This window comes from Bos indicus, chromosome 4, assembly GCF_029378745.1.
Source record: "Bos indicus isolate NIAB-ARS_2022 breed Sahiwal x Tharparkar chromosome 4, NIAB-ARS_B.indTharparkar_mat_pri_1.0, whole genome shotgun sequence".
In the NCBI taxonomy this organism is placed as follows: domain Eukaryota; kingdom Metazoa; phylum Chordata; class Mammalia; order Artiodactyla; family Bovidae; genus Bos; species Bos indicus.
Window position 1 is genome coordinate 102,622,191 of NC_091763.1, and position 19,773 is coordinate 102,641,963.

Sequence of the window (19,773 nt, forward strand, 5' to 3'; positions counted from 1 at the left end):
TTGATATTTATCTTAAGTATCTGAAAGATGGTAAAGTGATTTTTATTACTTTATTAACCTGAAACAGGATAAATCCATCATTTGCATTAATTCCCTTTTCATTAAAAAGTGAAGAACTGAGGCAGTTACTAGATTCTGTGTGACTCAGTCACATTCTCAGAAACAGCTATTTATAGAAGCAGTAACCAAACAGAGGTGACCTTGATAGAGCCTTTAGCCTGCTTATCTCAGAAATTTATGTTTGATCTTATTATTTCTTTCTGTGGTATACTGCTGTATGATTGTATATAATGTACAATCTTTATTATACAGCCTAGTTTTCCCACATATCAACACATTTGACCCTTGAACAATTAATTCAGGGGTTTGAAGCACTGACCCTCCATATAGTTGAAAATTCACATATGACTTATAGTCAGCCACCCCCCGCCACTCGCCATGGTTCCTCCACATCCACTGCTCTGCGTCTGAGGATTCAACTAAACACAGATTGTGCACTACTGAAGTATTCACTATTGAAAAAAATCCTTGTCTAAGTGGACCTGCACAGTCTAAACCTGTGTTGTTAGGATATCAGCTGTAATTTTCTCATCTTTATGTCATTACTTTGCACACTGCTCTTTTTCTGTCTCCTCTCAGTGACCCCTGAGCCCTCTTCTAGTACTCTCATCTCTCATTTTTATCTTCTCTCTACCAAATATCTGCTCCTACATTTTTCACTCATCAGTTTTTTCCCTCTTCTTTAAACTTTTACACTGCCCTGCTTACCTGCTTTCTTAGTTCTCTAGCAGTTTATTTGCATGTACATCTGGTAAAATATCTGTTTGTAGACAGGTGTATATGTGTGCCTCTTTGTCATACTCTACCTCTAGCCTGAAGACACAGGTCAATTTAAAGGCCTGCTCTAAAAATCGCTTACACAGGAGTTCCCTGTTTCTTCTTTCTCTGAAAGTAGCCATGTAATCTGAATGATTAAAGAGCTGGGTGATACAGAGATAGACTACATAGTTATATGACTGTGTGGTACAAACTAATAAACACTCTGCATCTCTTTATTGAGTGGTGTACAGTATACTCTGTCGTACTGCAGTGGACAGCTCGAAGTTTGTTAAATCTGAGTCTGTTATTGTATACCTTATGGTTCTCACTCCTGGGCCAGATTTACTATTCTGCAGAGATACTCTCATTTATATGTATATACTAATTTTCCTAAACAGTGAGTGGATTTTAGAAGGACATCTGCTATCCTTCATGGTTATACTGACCTAGAGTAAAATTACCACCTATAATAATGAAAGTATTTACAGTGAGGGTGAGGATAATGATGAATATATGTCACTTTACTTAAGCTCTCAATTATTTCTCTATTCTCTCCCTTTTTTCCTTCTTGCAAGTTAATTCCATTTAATTAAAATAGCACTGGTTTTGCTATTTCTTTTATGTTCATAACCAGTTTCTAGTCCTGTTCTTTCAAGTTACTTTTCCTGTCATGGGGTTCTTAGAAATTAACTCAGTCAACGATAACAGTTTAGGGAGGAGATAAAAATCAATCACCTTAGATCTTTCTACACTGGGCTTCCTTGATGGGAGAGTGGACATCCAGTTCCATACTGATTTCTCACAGGAGTATAGTACTCTGGCATCAAATGTCACTTTTTTTTACCCCCCCAGAATGTCATTTCTTGACTGAATCAATATATAAATCCCAGTCAGGGCAGGAGTAGGCAAAAGTTTTAACTGCTTTTGTTCTCCCTTAAAGATCATTTTGAGTGCTTTTCCACTTTTTAAAAAATAGTCTTTTGGATGAATTTAGAAGTTTTCCACTATACTTCCCAAATTATTTTTTGTTTGTTTCTGTGATATAAAACCCTTCCAGTGAAAAACTTTAATAGAAGAATCAAAAAGAATTGCTATGGCTTCAGCCTTCTGTAAAATTTTGGCATTTTCTCTTTTTCTCATATTTTTCTATTCTTCATCCACAGAATTTCCTTTGATCTTGAAATAGTGTCGAAGTCTACTTTTCATTAGGTCTGTAATTGCTGGTCACTCTTGTAAGTTACTAAGTGTGAACCCAGTGCCAGCTAATTTGCAGGAGAGGAGTAACAGAAGACCTTTACCCAGAAAAGGAGATAAATTCCAAAAATGAGAGAAAAGAAAAGAACAAAAAGAGGGCAGGGCTACACTTTATAGCTGTCCACCTTAAGATGTTGCTACTTCAGCTTTATAAATTCATTTATTTGTCCCCCCTTTGAATATGGGGGTTAATAGTTCCCTTTCTGAGAAGTTCTGGTCATACAGTTAAGATAGCCTGAAAATAAGTATTTACTTTGCAATAATTTGCCAACCTTTTGTGGAACCTTGGTAACCAAGGTTACCTTTTTTGTGGAACACTGGTGTCAGTTTCTAAGGATAGCATTTGTGAGCAAACTAAGCTTGTCCTTACCCTGACCTGTAATCAACCAACGCTGTCCTTGAAGGGTTTCCTTTCAAAATCTGTTTTCTTTTAGAGAAACTCATCCTCTAAACTGTAATTAGTACCTCAACCCCCAGTTAAACACCAGAACATGTTTGACTAATGAAATGGCAGACTAGTGTTGGATTAAAACCATAGTGCTGCCTTTAATGAGTTGCGTGACCTTTTTTCTGGTTATCCCAGCTTTTTAATGTTTACTGTCCTGATTTGTAAAATGGTGGGGGTAGGGGAGTAATAAAGAGCCTCTTGATGAAAGTGAAAGAGGAGAGTGAAAAAGTTGGCTTAAAGCTCAACATTCAGAAAACTGAGATCATGGCATCTGGTCCCATCACTTCATGGCAAATGGATGGGGAAACAGTGGAAACAGTGACAGACTTTATTTTTTTGGGCTCCAAAATCACTGCAGATGGTGACTGCAGCCATGAAATTAAAAGACGCATACTCCTTGGAAGGAAAGTTATGACCAACCTAGACAACATATTAAAAAGCAGAGACATTACTTTGCCAACAAACGTCCATCTATTCAAAGCTATGGTTTTTCCAATAGTCATGTATGGATGTGAGAGTTGAACTATAAAGAAAGCTGAGTGCTGAAGAATTGATGCTTTTGAACTGTGGTGTTGGAGAAGACTCTTGAGAGTCCCTTGGACTACAAGGAGATCCAGCCAGTCCATCCTAAAGGAAATCAGTCCTGAATATTATTCATTGGAAGGACTGATGCTGATGCTCAAACTCCAATACTTTGGCCACCTGATGCAAAGAACTGACTTATTTGAAAAGACCCTGATGCTGGGAAAGATTGAAGGCGGGAGAAGGGGATGACAGAGGATGAGATGGTTGGATGGCATCACTGACTCAATGGACATGGGTGTGGGTGGATTCCGGAAGTTGGTGATGGACAGGGAGGACTGGTGTGCTGCAGTTCATGGGGTTGCAAAGAGTCGGACATGACTGAGCAACTGAACTGACTGAGGGAAGTAATAATAAGATAACATATAAAACGCCATTCGCAATGCCTGGCATGTAGTTTGATCTCAGTAAGATCTAAAATTCACTCATTTTTAAATGTTGTTAATATCGTGTGTTTTCATTATTAATATCTGCATAGAGCACAGACCTTAGAGGTCTGCACAGACCTTAGAGCCAGAGAACTTGAGTTCAAATCTTAGCTCCATTCCTTCCTATCTTTGCTAATCTTGGACAAGTTTCCTTTTCTGTAAAACAGAGATAATCCCTGCCTCAGAGGAGGATCTTTGTGAAAATTAAATGAGTTAACACATGTAAAGCATTTTAACTAGTACTGGACATGTGATAACTACTCAGTAACTATCAGTAATTATTATTCTATCATTTTAGATTTTAAGAGGGCAATTCTTTGCAGAAGATAGTCATCGGGGACTTAGGGAATCCCTATTTCCCAATGTGGTCTAGATTTAACTCGGATTGGAAAATCCTCTCCCAAGGGTCTTTTCCTAGTAAAACTTCCTTACTTTAAATGCTTGTTCACATTCTGGGCAGCTGTCCCCTCCCCCCATACCCTTATTGTAATATTAATAAATGATTCATCTGTGGCAGAATTGTTTTCTTTCTATAAAAGTTATAAAATAGAGTTCTCTGTAATTCGTCTTTCAGGAGCTGACTGCCACTGAATTGATACAATGTCTTTTTTCCAGCAACCTCCTCCACGTTTGATAAATTTTCAGAATCATAGCCCCAAGCCCAATGGACCAGTTCTCCCTCCTCATCATCAACAGCTAAGATACCCATCAAACCAGAATACGCCACGACAAGCAATGAAGCCCAACCCCTTGCAGATGGCTTTCTTGGCTCAACAAGCCATAAAACAGGTATGTGTGTTTACTTCTCCACAGGTGCTTGTATTTCTCTCTGCTTCCAAATCATATTGAATTTATGGATAGAGCCAATAGTGATGAAGAACAAGAGTAAGCTGTTTTCTTTTTTTTAGTAAATGTGAATTACAAAGTTTTTTACATACAGACCTAAAGAGAGAAAGCTAGGAGAAAGGATCTTGATGCTTTGTAATTAACAAGAAAAAAATCAAGCTACTTATACAGAAGTAAAGGCCCAGAATAATCAGTGAGTCATGGGTATGAATTTTTCAGTATTAATGTGTGTAGCTTTTAGGTGAGTATGAAAGTATTCTAACAAATACAGATGGCATACCTCAAAAGAGACCAATCAATGAATCTTCATAGTGTTTCAAGGAGACTTCTTGGAAACAAACTTAGTATCACACAGTTTTAATATGAAGTATTAAACAGTATTTATACATATATATACCTGTATATAAGACTATATTGTATTCAGTATTAAACAGGATACAGTATATATACACTTGATAAAGCTTAATATTTAAGGTTATACATTAAATTTTAGAAAGTTTAATATTTATATTCGTAATGTTTTCAGGTAATATGTTTTTTTTAGGAATTACTGTTTTAAAAAGCTAAAGTTCTCCCAGCACTTTGTCTTCTCCAAGTACTTGTGTCAGGTCTTTCCAGCTTACAACCAGCAGTTTGATTTTAGTTTAATTTTTTTTGCCAAGACCAAAATAAAGAATATGATCTTATTCCCCATAATTCTGTAACATTCATTTTAATCAAATGATTTTAAAGTAATATTCTAAAAGTACACATGCTGTGTCTTTGTGTTTTTATAATTACTTTGATATAAATTTTCTAAAATGACATTTTAATTATTTTCAATAAAATTTATACCTATCTCTCTTTCATCATTAGAGATGAGGTGAAGAGAGACCAAGCTACAGTTAGATCTTAAATTCTGATTATTTTCCTAATACTTTTGTGGCCTTGTACAAGTTTACTCTCTTAAATCTCATTTGCCCCTACTATAAAATGAGTTCGTAACTTGCAGAGTTGTGCTGAGACTTAGATGGTAGTGTGTATAACAGCACCTAGCACATTCTGGGTACTCATATTTATCTACCTCATAGCTATGTAATATGGGTTTGATCCCTGATTTGGACGATCTCACATGCGCTGGAGCAACTAGGCCTGCACACCACAACTGTTAAGCCTGTGCCCTAGAGCCCAGGAGCCACAACTACTGAGCCTCTGTATATGTAGAATTTCACTTGTTTATTTTTGGCTGTGCTGAGTCTTCATTGCTGCTCGGGCTTTTCTCTCAGTGTGGACAGAGGGCTACTATCTAACTGCAGGGCATGGGCTTCTCGTTTCAGTGGCTTCTCTTGTTGTGGAGCACAGGCTCCAGGGCAGGTGGGCTCAGTAGTTGTGGCTCCTGGGCTCTGGAGCACAGGCTTAATAGTTGTGGTGCACAGGCTTAGTTGCTCCACGGCATGTGAGATCTTCCCAAATCAGGGATCAAACCCGTGTCTCCTGCACTGGCAGGCAGATTCTTTACCACTGAGACACTAAGGAAGCCCTCTGTTTATTATTTTTAATGGATAGACACACACTCTAAGAATGTTTTTAAAAATGTTTTCTAGTCAAAAGTCTAAACATGAATAAATGAACAAACTAGGAGGAAAATATAGTGGAGAGTTTGTTTTAATAGAATCGCTTAAATTATACTGGTACAATGGAAATGCTTTCTGCTTATTAAGAAAAGGCAGTAATCTATATATGATCTTCTAAGTATATATGGGGAGAAACATCGAATTTTTGTGTGTGTGTTTTTTTTTTTTAATTTCATATACATAGAAGAAACCTGGAAAGATACACATGAACTGTAACCGTGCTTGTTCTGGGTGGGAAGAAAGGAGAGAGACAGATGGACTGATAGGTGTGAGGGGTGGTTCAGTTGGCATTCATATTCACAGAGTTTTTTACTTAGTTTTTTCAGTGGAGAATATAAATTAGGTTTTTCAAAGTTAGAATATTTCTGTCACTGTCACTCTGTATTGTGTCATCCCTATATAAATGATACGGTGTTTGGGAGGTTTTTCCTTTGCGTAGTCTTAAGATACCTCTTAGTTGCTTTTTTTCTCCCCAACTATTTTATCATAAAATTTTCAAACTTAGTTGAGAGAGTTGTATAGGGGACAGATTGCTCTATTTGCTGTCTCCTTTGTTATCTGTATCCATTTATCCATTCATCCATCAGTCAAACCTTATTATTTTTGATAGGTTTTAAAATAAATTTTAGACAGCAGGTATACATACAGTTCATCTCTGTATACTATAGCATTCCTAGTTTTAATGGGTTTATCTCAGCCTGACTTCCCTGGTGGCTCAGGTAAAGCGTCTGCCTACCATGCTGGAGACCTGGGTTCTATCCCTGGGTCAGGAAGATCCTCTGGAGAAGGAAATGGCACCCCACTCCAGTACCCTTGTCTGGAAAATCCCATGGACGGAGGAGTGTGGTAGACTCCAGTCCACAGGGTCGTGAAGAGTCGGACACGACTGAGCGACTTCACTTTCACTTTGTTTATCTCAGCTTGTAACAGTTTTCTCAGATGTTGATGCTTAGTTGCCTGTTTGTATATAAGGAATGGGTGTTTTTAAAAAAACTGAAAGCTGGGATGTGGGGCTAATGTTTAATGCTGAATTTTGCTCTTGTGTGAGGGCTCCTTGGCATGTTTGTTAGATTTACTGATGTCACTATCTTTAGGTAATGGCTCAGTTCCCAAAAGATCTCTTTGTTTCATGCCTGAAATGCAGGGCCTGATGCTCGTTGAAGCTCAGCATTCAGTGTGTGTATGGTTTCTTAATTTTCATTTTCAGTGTAATACTTCTGCCTTCAACTGAGCCTGGTGCCCATGAGTCCAAAGACACTGTTTTACCTATTCTGGAAACTTAATTTCCAGTCTTCTTCTGTAGAGGTGAAAGAAGTCCTTATTATTTGGGGGTAGCTAGAGTAGGAAAGCTTAAACAGACTCTCAACGATCATCCTGTTTTTAGTTTGTCTTTAGGGTCAATGTGTTGTTTTAAAAAAAAAAAAAAAAAGTTCCCTGAACTGTCATTTTAGTCTCAGGTCTATCAGGTGGGGACAGAAGGAAAGGTGTGTTTTCAGTCCTCCGTCTTTGTTTGTAGTTGCTATGTACATGTTTAGATTTCTTTTCCGATATATATAAGCTTTCCAAGATCGGGTGCTGTGGTTTTCTGGTGTATACTGTTGTCTTCTGGGAGAAATCAGTGCTTTTTATTATTTATGTTTGGAGAGAATTACTGAAAATTATATATACCAGTGTCCTCTCTCCGTTCCATGAAAATTACAGTTGAATTCAAATAGTAGAATGTGTCTTTTACTTTGTCTTGTACCTGGAACAGGGATTAGATGGACATTTTATGTAACAGGCTTGCTGATAGGCAACCTTTCTTCTTCCTTCTTGCTACCACAGTGGCAGATCAGCAGTGGGCATGCGGCCCCCTCGACTGCCAACAGCACGTCCTCCACTCCCTCCAGCCCCACCATTACTAGTGCAGCAGGGTATGATGCAAAGGCTTTCGGCTCACCTGTGATTGATTTGAGCTCACCGGTGGGAGGTCCCTACAATCTTCCTTCTCTTCCAGATGTAAGTAAACACAAAACTTCCACTAAAGAATCTGTTTCATAAATTTTAAGTGAACTTGAATCTGGTGAAAGGCCATGGTTATGTTGGATTATAGGCTGTGTGTTTGTGTTTGGAAGTTGTTTTTATCCTTTAGAAATATTGTGACAGCAGGAATCATAAAAAGATTAGTATTAACACTTAAACATACTACAGAATGTCTTTCAGGGCACTGGAGTTAATGTGTTAGTAAATGAATGATTATGGTGATTAATTATGGAATGTAAGCTAGGGAAGGAGGGAAGTGAAAATATGGGAGAATTGCTGGAATGTGATTCATTAGAATAGGGTTAGAGAGCAAGGCTAACATTTAAGACGTCAGAAGAGTTGGAGACAGGTTTAATGAAAAATGATAACATTTTACTGACAAGTGCAGTATTACCTCTGATTTCTTTTTTATTTAAATTAAATACATTTACCTCTAAACTGGTTGTCAGTATGACTTTTTAATCAATCTGTTTTGGGACTTCCCTGCCAGTCCAGTGGTTAAGACTCTGCAATTCCAATGCAGGGGATGTGGGTTTGATCCATGGTCTGGGAACTAAGATACCACATGCCCTGTGGCATGGCTCAAAAATAAATTTTTTTTTTTCAAGACAGAAAATACATCATTGAAGAAACAAATCAATTACACAAGAGTTGATATTTGTTTTACCTTTTTTCATCCTACAAGCTTAGGTAATCACTTATGCAAACATGAAGAACTTTTAAGAAATCTTGTAGGATTGTGAAGGAAATCTAAAATGTTATATTATTTACTTTTTCAAATTACTGAGATGAATTCATATTTCCTAAAAGTTGAATCATTAACCTTACTGGAGTTACTTCATTTTTTAAGTAATTGTATATAATTTAGACAGGTAGAGTATATGTATTTTATTTTCATGCATAGATGATAGGAAAACTTTTGTTCATTCCTATAATTTTATTTTAGCTTTTAGGATTCCTCCACAGTGTAAATAACTTTTATTATATTAAGATCTAACAAATCTAGTCAATCCAGTACTTATTGCCACAACTATTGTATTGTACTTGTATAAGTACTTGTACTTGTATAAGTACTCTGGCCACAAGCATTGTATTGGCCAAGGTAGTGCCCAAAGAATATTAAAGGAAAATAACCCCATTTACTTCCCTCCTCCCCCAACTGAAAGAGGACCCACAGAAAGTAAAATTTCCTCTACAGCCTTCAAATACAGATGACCCTTTGTGTACCAGCCTTTCTCAACTGAGATTCCTCATCTGAACCACAAAAGAAAGAAACTGCTTTGAGGGACTGTTTGCTCAGTCCTTCCAAGGTTTGTTCATAACTAGTACCATTCTGGGAGAAGACAATGGCACCCCACTCCAGTACTCTTGCCTGGAAAATCCCATGGGCGGAGGAGCCTGGTGGGCTGCAGTCCATGGGGTCATTAAGAGTCGGACACGACTGAGCGACTTAGCTGCAGCAGCAGTAGCAGTACCATTCTAGATGCAGAGGCAAGAAGTAAATTCATTATATACAGCCTATGCCCTTGGAATGTAGGACTTAATTTTCTTGAAGAATCTTGATTGAGAAAGGCTGGAACTATTAAGCTGGATTTTAATCACAAAGACATTCTTAGGAAACAAATGGTATATTTAAGCATTAAAAATATTTGCATCCAAAGAGATTTAGGAGAGGGTTGGATTGGGAGTTTGAGATTAGTTCACGCAAACTGGTGTATATAGAATACACAAGCAACAAGGATTAGCAACAAAGAACTGTAGCACAGGGAACTATATTCAGTATCCTGTGATAAACCATAATCAAAAAGAATATGAATAATAATGTATATAACTGAATCACTTTTTTGTACAGCAGAAATTAGCAAAACATTGTAATTCAATTATACTTCAATAAAAAATAAAATTTAGAAAATTTTAATCTAAAGTATTAAAGTCTTGGTAGAAATTTATCAGTAGTTTGGCTTAGCAGTTAATTACTTATAAACATGTAAAGCAAGAATCTACAGGGGATCAGATTTTTCCTACCAAACATTAATAATGTAGTTAAATGACGTTAATGTTCTCGAAATGTGTGATGTGTGGACGTGTTTCATCTATCTAGTGCATAACAGAGCATGAGTTCTTGAAGTGTGGGCCAGGAACATGAGGGTCTGTACAACCTTTTCAGAGGCTCTACAAGGTCTTCCCTGTGTAAGACCAGATTTTCTTCATATTCTTTAGCCACAATCACACATCTGAGCAGATCGAGAAAATATATCAGATTCCAGTTGGCTGTTATAAAGCCAGACACTAAAGAAATTTTTTAAATGTGAAATGGTGCTATTTGTCTCACCAGGTTTTTTTTTAATTGGTACTTCTATTATCTTTAAATAAAATTTTAAAAATAATTTTGTTTTCACTTTTAAGGAGGTAACACACAGTATTCCTTTCTCCTGGCTCATGAATTGTGAAATAGTGTGACCTCGGTATATTTACTACGATGAAGTATCAAGAAGTATGAGAGCTTTTTTCCAAGATTGTTTATGGGGAAAATATACATCAGAACTTCTCAAAAGGATATTTGCATCTACAAAAGTTTTCTTATAAATTTAAAATAGCTTTTAACTTGCTGAGTCAGAATGCCATGAAGTAATTTCTTTTCTTACCAGATTGACTGTTCAAGTACTATTATGCTGGACAACATTGTGAGGAAAGATACTAGTACCGATCATGGCCAGCCACGACCACCCTCAAACAGAACTGTCCAGTCACCGAATTCATCAGTGCCATCTCCAGGCCTTGCAGGTAAAGTGGACTTGTAAAAATTTTTATAGTTTTTTTTTTTCAGTTTTTACTTATTAATAATAAAAGGATCGGCCTCCACCTTCCCTTTGTCTCTTGGGTGATTAAAATGGATCTGTGTTTTAAGTAGTCTTTGAAATTAGTGTACTTTCAAAGTGGAAAGCAAAGATTACGCCTCTCTACATTTTCAGTTTCAACAGAACTTAGAGGCACCATAGCACACACTCCTAGGAGGAAATTGCTATTTTACTTTCTCTTTTAGACAAGTTGCCTATAGTATTGTCCCTTTTTGTGTAGAATTTGCCTAGACTTAAAATGTCTCAGTAACACTCTTTTTGTTGATTGCTCCTACCCTGGTTTGGTGTTTGTGTTTTAAGAATTTTGGACAGAACTACTTATTTCCTCCAAAAGAGAAGCCCTCTGACTAATGCTGCTACTCCCAGCTGCTAAGTCACTTCAGTCGTGTCCAACTCTGTGCGACCCCAAAGACGGCAGCCCACTGGCAGCCTGGTGGCTCCCCCATCCCTGGGATTCTCCAGGCAAGAACACTGGAGTGGGTTGCCATTTCCTTCCCCAACGCATGAAAATGAAAAGTGAAAAGCTACTCCCAGAGACCTTGGCAAATTAGATGCCTTAGACCAAATAAGGAAAGAGGAGACTCTCTTATGCCATTAACTAGTCCCACATAATAAAGCAGTTTTAGAATTTTAAGAGGTACTTATTTAAAACGTAAACAAACTGAAAGGAAATTGTTGACAAAAGATGGCAGAAAAACTATTTAATTATGTAGCTGCTGCTAAGTCACGTCAGTTGTGTCAGACTCTGTGTGACCCCATAGATGGCAGCCCACCAGGCTCCGGTCCCTGGGATTCTCCAAGCAACAATACTGGAGTGGGTTGCTATTTTCTTCTCCAGTGCATGAAAGTGAAAAGTGAAAGTGAAGTTGCTCAGTCGAGTCTGACCCTTCATGACTCCATGGACTGCAGCCTACCAGGCTCCTCTGTCCATGGGATTTCCCAGGCAAGAGTACTGGAGTGAGTTGCCATTGCCTTCTCCTAATTATGTAGCAAGTTCATACAAATGAATAAGGACAGCACACAGTATTACCAGAGGACCCTGCAGCGTGTGTGCTCAGTCGTGTCCGACTCTTGTGACCCCAGGGACTGTAGCCCACCAGGTTCCTCTGTCCATGGGATTTTCCCAGCAAGAATACTGAAGTGGATTGCCATTTCCTTCTCCATGAGTAGATAACTCCCTAAAGAGGAAATAACTCTCTAAAGTGAGGGGGCGGGAGGAAGAAAGATGGGTGGTTCCATCTCACTAGTAGTCATTATGAAATCAAGAGACATGATTTCTAACTATTGAGTAAGCAAGATTTCAACAGTGAAAATACTCATTGATAAGGATGTAATGGGAGGAATGCTCTGATACATTGCTGGTGGTAATATAACTTGACACATTTCTGGAAGCCATTTTAGCACCATTACTAAAGCTAACTTTATTCAGTACTGACTCTGTGTCCAGCACAGGGCAAAGTACCTTCTACACATTGCTCCATTGTCTTCCATTAATTAGTCTCTGTGTTGATTTCTTTCTTGGACTGCTTTTATATGAGCCCTACCAACTTTTTATTGTGCTCTGCAGCTTTTGCTGGCATTAGTGTCCTCACGAAGCTCCTACCCTGGTTACTCTCATGTGGAACACTGAACAGTGTTTGGTGACATTTCTGATTATTACACCCCTAGATGCTGTGTATGTAGAGATGCTACTGGCATCTAATAACTGGTCGAGGCCAAGGGGGCTGCTTGGCATCCTTACAATGCACATACAGCCCCCACATCAAAGAATTACCTGGCCCAAAATGTCAATAGTGCTGAGATTGAACAGCCCTGCTACTTCAGGGCACTCCAGCTCTGCTGGGAGTTCAGCAACTACTTTTTGTTTTATATAATTTCATTATGTGTTTCCAGTTTCAGTGTACTACAAAGTGAGAACATTCAATAGGAATTAAATACAGATATTCATTCTATGAATGTGTCTGATCTCTTCCTCCTCAGGACCTGTTACTATGACAAGTGTACACCCGCCAATACGTTCACCTAGTGCCTCCAGCGTCGGCAGCCGAGGAAGGTAAACGGACTCAACTTACTGTCCAGTGTATAATAATTATATATTACATGTTAACGAAATCAGTTAATGGGTTAATCAATTTTGTATCTTTATCTTTAAAGATACAAAAAGATTTGTGCATGTGTTGAAAATTAGAAAATACATTTGAGTTTAGCATAATAGCAAAGAAAAAGCAGAAATGATGGATGTATAACACTGCACTGTATAGGGACATGCACAAATAAAAACTTAGAGAAAACAAATAATTTTATACTAAAATTGGTGTTCTGACTTTTCTAAATACCTTGCATTGAATTTGCTTTAAAACAAATTAATTTACAGTTGTTGAAATTGTATTTTAACTTCAGTTACACACCACTCATACTGCTTGTAAATTTCTCATCAATAGTGAGCCCAATTCTTACTTTCCTAATCCTATGGAGGAAACATACTCTGAAGGGGAGACAATCAAAAGACTGACTCAAGGTTGTAAAAGTCTTACCAGACCCACTCCCACAATTTACATTTTAAGATAATGGGATTAGAACTAACAATAGAAAGATCTTACCAGACCCATTCCCACAACATACACTTCAAGATGACAGGATTAATCAGAAGGTTCTTAAGGAGAAACATGTCCTCCAGTAGGATACACTGTTGTTATATAATTATTGGTACAGTAAAAGTGAAGTCGCTCAGTCGTGTCTGACTCTTTGTGACCCCGTGGACTGTAGCCCACCAGGCTCCTCTGTCCATGGGATCTCCAGGCAAGAATACTGGAGTGGGTTGCCATTTCCTTCTCCAGGGGATCTTCCCAACCCAGGGATCGAACCCAGGTCTCCCACATTGCAGGCAGACGCTTTAAACATGCCCTTGAGCAAGATGAGTTCTTTTGTTGTGTAGTCATTAGCTCTGGGCTTAAAGAAAAAAAATAGTTCTAGGTGAGTGATCACACCATCTTGGTTATCTGGGTTATTAAGATCTTTTTTGTATAGTATTCTGTTCTAGTTCTGTCATCTTAAAATGTAAATTGTGGGAGTGGTTCTGGTAAGATCTTTACAACCTTGACTGAATTGAAAAAGTATACAGCTCCCTTGCTAAGACTAGTGAGGAGGCACTGTCCTTCACCCTTCTGATGTCTGTATCAGAAGCTTTCTCTATCCCTTTTTATACTGTAATAAAACTCTGCCACACACAATAAAGTTTTCTGTGACTAAGATGCAAGAATGTAGAAAAAAAAACTTTGTCTTTTTCTTTTCCTCAGGACCCCAGACTTCTTATCAACCTACCTAAGAATTAACTCTCTCATACAAATGAATTATGTCCCTAGTTAATTCTCTTCACTCTTTGTGACAGTAAATCATTAATATGAGCCTAGAGTTCTCTTTGTCACTGACTAGAGAAGGAAATGGGAAAGACTAAAAAAAAATATGCTACTTCTAAGATAGTTCTAAGATCTGGCTGCCTAATTTTAGAACCTTAGAATATTGAAGTCAGTTTTAATTCAGGATTTATTTAAATGTATTTAGGTATCTTTCCAGGTATATAATGTAACTATTTAGGTAGGTTAACACATAGAACATTTTTTATACATAAATGAAACTATTTTGCATACAACAGATGCATTTCAGTTATGTATCATTTTTGCTGATATAACATAGCAAATCTTCACTGCCATGAAGATACAGCATTATTCCCATAAAGCTATTGTTGTACCTCTTTTTAAGATACTTAAGATAGCTTTCTTAGATTTTGTTTTCTTTCCTTTTTTCTTATATTTCTAGCTCTGGCTCTTCTAGCAAACCAGCAGGAGCTGATTCTACACACAAAGTCCCAGTGGTCATGTTGGAGCCAATTCGAATAAAACAAGAAAACAGTGGACCACCTGAAAATTATGATTTTCCTGTTGTAATAGTGAAACAAGAATCAGATGAAGAATCCAGGGCTCAAAATGTAATTATGATTGCAGTACTACTCCTACTTGAGGGATAAGATGAAAGGAACTTTTAAATAAATTGTAGGAAATAAAAGCTATTGTATTTAAAGGCAGGAAAATAGTCAACTTAGAGGTTGAAAACTTTGAGGAAATCTCTCAGTATATCAAAACAAGAGGCTTATTAAATGAGGAGGTTGGGTATTTTAAAGAGAGAATGGAGTAAACTACATGGAAGGTAATTGTCAAAGCCATACTACATGGAGACTTCTATAACTGAAGGGCAGTACTAGTGAGTGGTGAAAGTCACTCAGTCGTGTCCAACTGTTTGTGAAAGCTGCTCAGTCGTGTCCGACTCTTTGCTACCTGAGATTCTCCAGGCCAGAATACTGGAGTGGGTAGCCGTTCCCTTCTCCAGGGGATCTTCCCAACCCAGGGATTGAACCAGGGTCTCCTGCCTTGCAGGCGGATTCTTTACCAACTGAGCTATCAGGGAAGCCCAACTGAAGGGCATGAGCATCTGAGTTGAAAGGGCCTAGCAAGTACCAGAACAAGTAAATGAAAAAAAATGCAAGTCATATATACCATCATCAATTTTAGAATGCCAGTATTCTAAACAGATTCTAAAAGCCTCCAGAGGAGAAAAACACCTTACATAATGAATCAGACATTTTAAATCACCAAGTTCTCCACAGACTCTCAAAGCTGGAAACCAATAGAGAAATATCAAAATTGTGAAGAAAGATATTTTGTAGGGAGAATTCTGTACCCATTCAAATGATTATGTATAAAGATGAAATAAACATTTTTAGACATGCATGCGGAGTCTCAAAAATTTAATTCCATATACTCATTCTGAGGGAGATATTTGAAAATATGCTTCATCGAAAATGAAGTAAACCCAGAAAGAGGAAGACATAGAATTCCAGAAATAGAATCTAACACAGAAGAGAAGCAAAGAAAAGAATAGTTAGTCCCCAGTTCAACAGCTCCTCTTGTATACCCTGTAGGGGGACAGAAGACTCCATCAGGGATGTGTGAAGAGGGAGAAAAAAATTTTGACAGTATTGAGAAGCATTTTATAACCCTGTTGGAGATTGTGAGAATAACTTAGAGATAGATATCTAGAAAAAGAAGCAAATGGATTAAATCTTAGAGTAAGGTAATTGACAGTGACAGATTTTATTTTCTTAGGCTCCAAAATGACTGCAGACGGTGACTGCAACCACAAAATTAAAAGACAGTTGCTCCTTGAAACTAAAGCTATAACAAACCTAGACAGTGTATTAAAAAGCAGAGACATCACTTCACTGACAAAAGGTCTGTGTAGTCAAAGCTATGGTTTTTCCAGTAGTTATGTATGGATGTGAGAGTTGGACCACAAAGAAGGCCGAGTGCCAAAGAATTGATGCTTTTGTACTGTGGTGTTGGAGAAGATTCTTGAGAGTCCCTTGGACACAAGGAGATCAAACCAGTCAATCCTAAAGGAAATCAACCCTGAATATTCATTGGAAGGACTGATGCTAAAGCTGAAGCTCCAGTACTTTGGCCACTTGATGCAAAGAGTTGACTCATTGAAAAAGACCCTGATGCTGGGAAAGATTAAGGGCAGGAAGAGAAGCGGATGACAGAGGATGGCATCACCAACTCAATGGAAATGAGTTTGAGCAAGCTCTGGGAGATAGTGAAGGTCAGGGAACCCTGGTGTGCTGCCATTCATAGAGTTGGACATGACTTAACTGACCAACAACAATTATTGACTCATAGTAAAAAACAAAAAGTTAGACAAAAGAGGAAGTGATCATAGTACATACTGTGGTTATACAATGAACAGTATATAGTCGTAATGATATAAATAAATACCAAAATAAAAAATTTAAATAAGAACTAAATATAATCAAAATATGACCTGAACATGCATTTGACCAAAAATTGATTTTTCAGGATATTAGTACAGCAGTGATACTGACCAGTTAGAATAAATGCTGCTTATAACAGTTGTACTTGCCCCTGCCAACTAAAAAGAAATCAGTGCTTAATAAAACTATGTTAAGAAGATGGCATAAATGGTGTGTTAAGTATAAGGAGGATATGGAGAGTCAGGAAGGAAAAATCTAATCTTGCATAGTATAAAAAATATATACATGTGTAATAAAATAGAAAATGTTTAAAATTTAAATCTGGAAAATTACAGTATAAGCGTACTCTTTAGAAATATAGAACTAACTAGCATAGAAAAAAGCTAAATAATTTGAAAATAATTACCTCCAAAGAATATTAGAATAACCACGCCCTTAACTGAATCTGCATTTTATTACTTAAGAATTTATTTTAACATTTAAAGGAAATAATAGATTTAGTTCCTAATTTTAAATTTTCACCATTCTAGGCTCCAGCATAGAATTTAGGTTCACTTTAATGTTATTAATGGCACTTGGAGAGGTGAAATTACCGATAAGAATTAAAGCAGTATACCTTTCTATGAATGATAAAAAAAAAAATCTACAGTAGGAATGTTTTGTGTTTGCGTATAATTTGAATTAACGTCTCCAGTAAAATGTATTTACAGTTCACATGGTTGACTTCTACATTAACCACCTATTCTGCCACTTCTGAAGCCGTCAAAAAGATTTTTCCTTTTCCTTTTATCCACACCCCCTTACTGCTGCTGATCTTCTGTTTGGAAGATGTTTTTCAGTTGAGGTCCATGTTCTTTACCATTAGGGCCAGTTAGCAGTAAACAGTCTGCTCTCCTGCAGTTTCATGGACTCATTTGAAATAACCAGGTGCTCACTCCATGGGGTCGCTGAGGGTCCGACACGACTGAGCGACTTCACTTTCACTTTTCACTTTCATGCATCGGAGAAGGAAATGGCAACCCACTCCAGTGTTCTTGCCTGGAAATCCCAGGGACGGGGGAGCCTGGTAGGCTGCCGTCTATGGGGTTGCACAGAGTCGGACACAACTGAAGTGACTTAGCAGCATGAGTAAGCAAATTGCAATCCAAAATTGCAGTAGTGCTGATAAAGAATGGCAGTTTAAGAAATCCATATACATAGTTAACTCTTTTCCATTGCAGACCAACTATCCAAGAAGCATACTCACCTCCCTGCTCCTAAATAGCAGTCAGAGCTCTGCATCCGAGGAGTCTGTGTTGAGATCAGATGCCCCTGACAGCACAGGAGATCAACCTGGACTTCACCAGGAAAACTCCTCAAATGGAAAGTCTGAGTGGCTAGATGCCTCCCAGAAGTCACCCCTTCATGCTGGGGAGACGAGGAAAGAGGATGACCCCAATGAGGACTGGTGTGCAGTTTGTCAGAATGGAGGGGAACTCCTGTGCTGTGAGAAGTGTCCCAAAGTATTCCATCTCTCTTGTCACGTGCCCACTCTGGCAAATTTTCCAAGGTAAGATGGCACTTGCTTCCCTTGCTTACCATTTTTCACTATAAATAATAACAGCAATGATATTAGATCCTGTAACACAAAACCTTTTTTTTTTTAAACACAAAACCTTTATAAAAATTTAAATAGAAATCCACTTGGCATAAATTTATACGCCAAAATGTTCAGCATAGGGTTTTCCATACCCTGTCTCACATTTCCTTTGCTTCTCTCATCTCTCAAAAACCTAGTCTGTTATGTCAAGGAAAAAAACATCTGGCCCTTTAAATTATTACAAGGGAATTACCATGAAGAACAATGATTCTTATGCACAACTGTCATAATTTAGTGCATCTTATTTGCCAGGCATTTGAGTTTTATTATTTATAAATATCTTCAGTAAATTCTTAGACCTTATGAGATGATAATAATAGAGAACAACCATTGTATAATTTCAAACTTAATCATTTGGGGGGAAATGCCATTTGTGCCTCACATCAGGCATAGATTAATGTGTGTGTTTTATTTGTTTTCTTTTGTGTGTATATTTCATGCCCCCTTCACTGGACTAACACACCCCTTAGGCCCATGAACTGTATTCCTGTGGGTAAGCTCTCAGCATGGTGCCATGTACATAGGAGATAGGTGGTAAATCCTCAGTGATTAACAGTTACACCAAATAAATAATTCTGCATTACAGATGGCACGGAGCAGGGTGGGAAAGGGAGGTAGTGAGGAGAGGAGTGATGCAGCAGGAACTCAGTCAGATACTTCCTCCCCCAACAGTGGAGAGTGGATCTGCACTTTCTGCCGAGACTTATCTAAACCCGAAGTTGAATATGATTGTGATGTTCCCGTTCACAACTCAGAAAAAAGGAAAACTGAAGGCTTTGTCAAACTAACACCAATAGATAAAAGGGTAAGTTTCCAGCCTAGATTGTTAAACTTAGTTGTTTCGGTTAGACGTCCCATCATTGTAATGCAGCTGTGCCGTCATCAAAGAAGTGTATCGTCAACTTAGTACTTCCACAGAATACAAGAATCTTAAATAATGGCAGACTATAACTTTTTTAATGAAGTAAAATAGCGATGCTATATATACATTTCCTAGAAGCTTAAAATACGGTAATTGAACACGGTAGACTGTATATCCTTTATGTGGTCTGGACTTTTCAATTTAGCCTACCTTTAATAAATTTCAGTTTTATTTTCTACTACAAATATGTTTTCTTCCTTGGAATTTGTTCAGAATTGGCAGCAAAAAGATGGGTTTTTCTATTTACTCTTCCTGGAAATAACTCATTCTTTCACCCAGTGGTACTGGATTTATACCTTAAAGCCAGCTAATGTATTTAACCTTATTTATTACTAAAGAAGCTCCTTTGCTAATTTATTAAGTAGAACAATCAGTATGAAAGTTGTTGTGCAAGAGAGGGCTGAAATATGCACTACCACTGAGACACGGTGGTTACTGGGGTAGACTTGTAAGCAGAGAAATAGCAGAGTGCATGACAAAAACATCTGCATTCAGAGAGGGGCCTTAGGACCCAACAC

General features: G+C 37.8%; 1 protein-coding gene across 3 annotated transcripts in view; it reads left to right on the top strand.

Moving 5' to 3' along the window:
* Nucleotides 1-19,773, top strand: part of TRIM24 (tripartite motif containing 24) — a 116,220-nt gene that overhangs the window by 87,266 nt on the left and 9,181 nt on the right. For 2 of the 3 annotated variants that reach the window (XM_070788215.1, XM_070788216.1), the window contains exons 10-16: nt 4,147-4,320; nt 7,815-7,988; nt 10,661-10,796; nt 12,851-12,923; nt 14,687-14,855; nt 17,915-18,243; nt 19,006-19,138. In XM_070788215.1, coding sequence (XP_070644316.1) covers nt 4,147-4,320; nt 7,815-7,988; nt 10,661-10,796; nt 12,851-12,923; nt 14,687-14,855; nt 17,915-18,243; nt 19,006-19,138 — 1,188 coding nt within the window. The remainder of the gene's footprint in view (nt 1-4,146; nt 4,321-7,814; nt 7,989-10,660; nt 10,797-12,850; nt 12,924-14,686; nt 14,856-17,914; nt 18,244-19,005; nt 19,139-19,773) is intronic. The other variant, XM_070788218.1, reaches the window with a different exon arrangement.